Here is a 6844-nt window from a genome sequence, read left to right as displayed (position 1 = left end):
TGACGGTCACCTCCATAAACCGCTACACCTGCGGTTGATGACGCTCATTTGTACCAAATTGCTCGCCGTGTTGTCATCTCCGCTGCACCTTGCAGTGCCACCGTCTTCTCGTCGTTAACCACTTTGATCACCATCGCCCCCATTCGATCACTGCCACTATTATTACTGGGAGATTAATATGTAACCTAGGTTCTCCGTGGGCTCTTTGCCTCTCTCACAAGACTCTCCTGGATAGACCTGTCAGAAATGAAGTGTGATTAACGAAAATTCTACTAGCCTAATTGACACGTACACACCAATTAAAGTACTCGGTTTTTATTGCCCTTTGGGTCGTTTTCAACCGACCCATGCATTGATGCAGCACAAATTTGCACGACAAGATTGATAAATTGTCTTTTAGAAGAAAACTTTTTCCAAGAGTAAAATATGAGTCATTATTTCATTTATTGATAGGAAAAACGATAGATTAAAACTGGAAGGGGAAATAAAAGGACAACCGAGAGAGATCTCCCAACTATTCTGGTTATGAGGTTGAAATTTCAAAATGTTGTGCAGTTTACGTAAAGAGTATTTTTAATTCTTACGAAATGACTTCATGTAGACTTGATTCCCTCGTTTTTCCCCTTCTGTTTTGGGAGGGACCCCGATGGAGAAATGATTGATCTTTGCTCAAAAAGTGGACTGTCTTAATAGTATTATCCCCTATTTGAGGGCCCAATTAGTACTGCAATCCTTATGCAGCGATGAAGGCCCATATTCCTTGGGCCAAACGAAGGACCAGCTAGCCCAGTGGGAAATTAACTTGTGTTTGTAGTTTTTTTTTTGTCGTTTCCGAAGTCAAGTCATCCTTAAAAGTTGCAAAATTCAAGTAGAGAAAAAATGTCCCGGGAATTTAAAATATTTCCAACCTTTTCGCTGCTTTTGTGATCAAATGGAAGCGAAAATCCAACCTTACTTACCGACAGCGACGTGCCGACGACAGCATTGGTTTCAAAAGTGTACTAGATTGCAACTGCAACCAGCCAACTTTAAACTATCAGACATCGAGTTTTTACCTGAAACAAATTGTTGGATTTTCCACGCGTTAAGCGTACACATCGGCCAAGCCGGCAGTGGCAGGTGAGGTGAGGTCAAACTTTCAACCCCCCCCTGTTTTGACCGGAGCTCATACCAGTACCGTTCATACCAGCGGACATCATCAGTTCATCGCCATTTTTTGGCCGCCACAGCCCTGCACCAAGACTTGTGTCCGTGCTATTATTGGCCTAACCTTTCTTGCCCCCTCCGTTGAAAAAAAAGGATGGCACCTTTCACTCCGGAGTCAATGAGATGCTCTAGACCGCTGAATTCGAGTACCATACTTTCACGCACATGTTATAAAAGTGGCGTTTTTTCGGAAAGACCATAAAGTGTGACAGAGGTTTTCTGCAAACATCCAAAAACACTCCATGAACTATAGCTTTTTGCAGCGTGTACTATGGTCTTGTGCGGTTCATCTCTAGAGCTAATAGAAATTTGTTAAAAAAATACTCAAGCTGATCCAATTGCTTAGCTTATAGTTTTGTGTTGTCGACTATCCAACCACCCAACTTAAAAAAGGGAGTAATTGTCAACCGCCGTTTAGCCAAGCAAAATGAGACACATGATGCATGCCCGGGGCACTCCCCACTGGTTTGCTACGATTTTGCCTTGTTTAAATTTGAACCAAATCCCAATCAAATCCTCCTCACCTAAAACTAGACAGGGGTGTGTGGTGGGCCCCAGGTTAGGCGGTCAGTAAGCGTTCAGGCTCTGGAGCAGAGAGTTTGACGGGAAATGGTCAGCGCACTGCACTCTGTCTGTTGCCCTTCCCTGTGGACTTTGCTGCAACCAATTTTGGCAGTGCTGAAACTGAAACTACAGCGTCTCTCGCCTTGACAGTTTTTGGTTGGAAGAGGCAGCGAGTTGACGGAGCGCAGGCAGACCGCAGCACGGACAGGCGTAGCGTAGATGACCTGCAGATTTTTGGTTGGTGGGAACCGACCGTGCTGGCAATGTCAACGGTCGTGATTCGCCGGGGCACGTCGCGGTAGCCGTGAACAGTTGATACAGCGCCCGTGTTGGACTTTTCGCGCCTGCGATTGGAGTAAGTAGCAATGACTTGAGCTTGACCGTCGCCTGCTCTTATTTGTCCGAGTTTATCTAGAAGCACGAATCGCATCGCAACGCTAGATTTGGACAAGGGTGTTGCTGCTGCGCAGGTAGTTGAAAAAAGAAAGTGAAAACGGGCTAAACATGAGGCAATGAATCTCCACGGCACGATGGCGATCCGAGGAACATCATTTATTTTTTTTCTTGAGTCACCTTCTTCATCAAGATATCACTCAACCGTTGCGTGCTCCGGTGCCTCTATGTCATGCTCCTCCTCTCCCGCCCACCAATTTCATCCCCGCTGTCAGTGCCGCCATTGCAAACTCCCGCTCGCTAAACCGGCTTCGCTGGGGCGGAAGCGGTTCCTGCCACGTACACCCACTCTTTCCCTGTCTAATGGCGGCATCCTCACCGTCCATATTGAATAGGGTCCCCGCCGCTACAATGTCCTACTCCACTCCATGTTTACTATCATCGCCGGTCTAGCATGCCTCCCCCCAACCTTCACCCGTATGCCCAAAGATAGATGGTATCTCAATTGGAGAAACTGCTCGTACCTACAATTGATTTCAGGTGCTTAATATTTAGAAGACGTGTTTGAAAAAAAAAATATTACTTTTCTACGGATATGATTTTCCCAGATCCCAAAAATCCAGTCGGAGAAGACAATCTCCTGCTCGGAGCACAAATCTCCTTATCACTGTTTGTAAAATCTCTGGTATGTGATGTAGCAAATCAGCACGAAAAAAATGGGGGCGACGACCAAGTCACATTCCACGCGCGCCGTCTTGGGTCGCCGGTCTCGCCGCTACGTGCGCACTGGTGCAACTACTCCCTCCCGAGCCGCCAACAAAACAAGTCCACCGAGAGGCCGCCGTACTCGCCGCGTCCGGCGTGCACCACGCGCGGCGCCCGCGCACCATGCCGCTCTCCTGCTTCGCCCGCCGCGGCGGCGAGCCCTCCCCGGCGCCGCCGTCCTCCTCGGCGACGTCCGTCTACTGGACGCACCTCGGTGCCGTCACGCTGACGTGGTCCCGCGCGCCGATCGGCCTGCTCCTGGCCGCGGAGCTCCGCCTCGCCGGGGACGACGGCGACGGCGACGACGCGGCGCCCGCGCGGTTCGGGCTCCGGCCGTGGCTCCCGTGGCGCCGGCGCGGGTCCAGGCGGTTCTCCCTGCCGGGCGGCCGAGCCGTCACCTTCTCGTGGGACCTCTCGCGCGCCCGCTTCGCCGCCGCCGGGCGCCGGCCGGAGCCCGCGTCCCGGTACTCGCTGCACGTCTCGGTCGACGGCGAGCTCGCGCTGGCCGTCGGGGACGGCGCGCGGCCCGCCGCGTCCGCGGGGTTCCTCCTCTCCCGCCGGGAGAACGCCGTCGTCGCCGACGGCCCAGGCGAGGCCTACGCGACGACCGTCAACGTCGCGGGCGAGGCGCACGAGGTGTCCCTCGCCGTGGAGGAGTCCGCCATGTGGGTCGCCATCGATGGCGAGAAGGCCCTCCAGGTGCGCCGCCTCCGGTGGAAGTTCCGCGGCAGCGAGAGGCTGGACCTCCCGCGCGGCCGCGTCCGCGTCACGTGGGACCTCCACGGCTGGCTCTTCTCCCCCGACGCGGCCGCCGTCTTCGTCCTCCGCTTCGAGGCCTCCGACGCGGACGACGACGACGACAGGGAAGCCGAGGAAGACGCGGGCGCGGGCGCGCCGGCGAGGCAGAGTTCGTTCACGAACCGCCACGCCAGCGGCGGCGGCGAGAGCTGGTGCAGCAGCGACAGCGACAGGAGGGGGTGGAGGCGCGGCCCGTTCAGGTCGGGCTCGGACACGTCGCCGACGGTGTCGGTGGCGTCGACGTCCGCCACGTCGTCGGCCGGCAGCGTGGCGACGGTGTCGGAGTGGGCGGCCGCCGAGGAGGCCGTGGCGCTGAAGGACGGCGGCGGGTTCTCCCTCGTGGTCCAGCTCTGGAAGGAGAGGAGATAGTGGTAAGTGCTGCGTCAATGGCGCCCGTACGTCGCCATTCCATTGTTACGTTGCTTCGCGTTGCATGGAACAAGATCGATCGGTCGTGCTTGGAATTTGGAAACCAATGCATGTTTGGTAAGGAAAGATTTTGTCACACGGGTGAGCATTCTGTGAGTAAAGTTTTGATTGTTCTTATGCTCCCTTTCTTGATGATCTTCTATTGAGTATTGACCGTTGACGCTGTAGTTTGTGAAACCTACAAATCCACACGCCGTGATCATTCCGGTATCTGTGGAGAGTGGAGGGTTGCTGACTGCACAATCACAAAAAATGTGTTGTGATTGAGAGAAATAATTCATGATTCATCAATACAGAGCTGCTCTGATCGCGGCTCCTGAGAACAATGAGGCATAGATAAGCTGTGGATCTTCCACTTTCACCAAATATTATAATATCCGTGCTAACGCTGCAGCCATGGAAATGTCGAACGCACTGCACATCGTTATATTAAGATAGAAAGAGCGATCCAAAATACAATAAGCGAAAGAGGGAAATAATTGAGGCGGCTGACATTGGGCTGAGAGCCGAGATCCTCCCACGTCGGACAGGGATGATGTGTGGATGCGGATCCACATGCCAGTGACTCAACTGCAGAGAGAATACTGCGCAGGATCCATTTTCCTCGCATTGAGCTGCTGGGGGGCAGCGTGGGGGCATGCTTGGATTGAACCAGCCACGAGAGGAGTCTAAGATCAGTCTCAGTGCGCAGTTTCATTACACGGTTATTAAGTTTGGGAAGTTACCATTGGTAACTGTGCTGGTTGGGTTTCATTGTGATGAAACTTTGTCTCACATCTTATAAAACTCCCCCCTTCTCTCTTCTCGTAATGATTCTGCCACGTTAGCAAATTTGTTGATGTGGGATGATATTTAGTGACTATAAAACTTCTAATGAAACCTCCGTAGCCTCTATAGAGACTGGCCTAAATAATTAACTTAGACAAATATAAAAAAAAATCACGAAACCTGCCGGTGACTGACCCTCTTCTCTGTAGTCTACTCTATCCCCGTTTCTTAACAATGAGAAGAGAAGATTCTAGAAACTCCGGTCGCACACACTCAACAGCGACCTATACCTTTGTAACAAGAGAGGCCGCCGGCTGAATCAGATTCAGGAATCAAAACGAGTGGTCAGTTGGACGGTGAGTCAGAAACCCCGTTTCGTATTTCCAAACCGCGCGTATGATCTGAGCTGTGCAGAGAGCGACCTCCGTCCGTATCGGCCCGGCCCGGCCCCTTTGACCCCCTGCCGTCTGAGTGTCTGACCACGCGGAGAGAGAGTGAAGTGTCGTTGACGAAGCGGAAAAAAGGAAAACAAAAGATCAAGGCCCGGATCAGATGCCCTCGCGCGGTCGCGCCGGGGGCCGCCGCTAAGGGTGGGCTTCGCGGCCCGATTCCGCGGCGTTCGGGCCGTGCGAGTCCTGATGGTGGTGGTGGACTGGCCCGCGCGCCGACGCGAGACCGGGCCGTTTGCTTCGGCCGTGTTGGTTTGTAGGCCTCGCGTGCGCGACGAGCGGGGCGGCGAGCCGACGACGCGCCCGGCGCATGCCTGCCGGCTGCCGCCGCGGGGGAGGAAGCTCGCCGGCAACTCGAGGAGCGTTTTCGCCGGCGAGGTGCCCTGTCGGCGCTGCCTGTCTAGCGTTGCAAGATATGAGAAACCGCCCCGAGGGCTCTCGATCGTGCGCCAGTCAGCCGAAGTACGCGCACGGAGGGGCGGTCCGCTGGCGCGTCAACGTCCAACCGGACGTCGCTGCATGCACGTCCGGCCGGCCGCGGCAGGGCGGCGCCCACGACCGGAGTGACGGGCCGCGTTGATCGGAGCGGCGAGCGCCCAAGTACCCAACCTACTACTCCGTATCGCTGTTCCGGTGTGCGAGCGTCGGTGGGTGCGCGCACAGTTGCATGGTCGCATCCGAGCATCGGCGAGGCGCGGCGTTGATCGGCGACACATGCGTGCCACCCGCCGACCCCGGCCCATTCCTCTGTGATTAGGATTCAGCAGGACGCTTTCCTTGTCCGCTAGATAGACAAATAATCCTGAACTGACGAGCGTACTAGTACAGTGGTCGCGGGGGGCGGGTAGGGCCAGCGAAATCATTACTGGCCGCGGGGATTAGTTGGGGTGCACTGTGGCAGCCGCCACCCGCCGGAAAGGCCGCGCCGCCGCGCCCTGGACGACCCTACTCCGCTGGGGTTGGGGGCGGCCACGTTCCACGCCATGCTTCGTCAGTCGTCACCCACTGAGGCAGACCAATGATTCGCTCCGGTGGCCGGCAAGGGGACACGCGGGGAAAAGGCGCTGTCCGGTGTCCACGCAAAAGGGAGGGGAAGCCCATACCCCTGCCCCCCCCCCCCCCCCCCCGACTCTTGCCTCTCTCCCCCCGCATCGGTGTCTCATCCTTCTCTGCACTGCACTGTAGCGCCGTCGCGTTCCTCTGATCCTTTCCCCCGGAGTTGAATCCAAACTGCCACGCCGATGCAGCTCTCCAGCACCCGGCTACGGGACGACGAGGAGAGCAGGAGCACGGGAGGAGCTCTGCTCGCTCGCTCGCTCGCTGTACGGCGACTTTATTCCGGGCATTGCCTCAGGCGTGTGCTGACCTCTACGGCACCGGACGCCGGCCGGGCCGGCTCGGGTCAACCCGCATTTGCAGCCGCGCCGGTCCACGGCGGCCCGGGGAGCGCCACCAATAGCCACGCGTGCACG

The 6844-nt window shown here is 55.8% G+C and overlaps 1 protein-coding gene across 1 annotated transcript; it reads left to right on the top strand.

The window, feature by feature from the left end:
* The first annotated feature begins 2931 nt into the window (after nt 1–2931).
* Nucleotides 2932–4322, top strand: LOC112890959. Its single transcript, XM_025957847.1, has one exon. The coding sequence runs from the start codon at nt 3052–3054 to the stop codon at nt 4093–4095; it is 1044 nt and encodes a 347-aa protein (XP_025813632.1). The 5' UTR covers nt 2932–3051; the 3' UTR covers nt 4096–4322.
* The last annotated feature ends 2522 nt before the right edge of the window (nt 4323–6844 follow it).

This window comes from Panicum hallii, chromosome 4 (assembly GCF_002211085.1).
Source record: "Panicum hallii strain FIL2 chromosome 4, PHallii_v3.1, whole genome shotgun sequence".
Taxonomy (NCBI): domain Eukaryota; kingdom Viridiplantae; phylum Streptophyta; class Magnoliopsida; order Poales; family Poaceae; genus Panicum; species Panicum hallii.
The sequence above is the reverse complement of the archived record's forward strand: the minus strand, read 5'-3'. Positions and strand labels throughout refer to the sequence as shown.

Bases quoted from the DNA above. Each gene is read 5' to 3' on its own strand.
- LOC112890959 (XM_025957847.1), top strand. From the start codon at position 3,052: ATGCCGCTCTCCTGCTTCGCCCGCCGCGGCGGCGAGCCCTCCCCGGCG.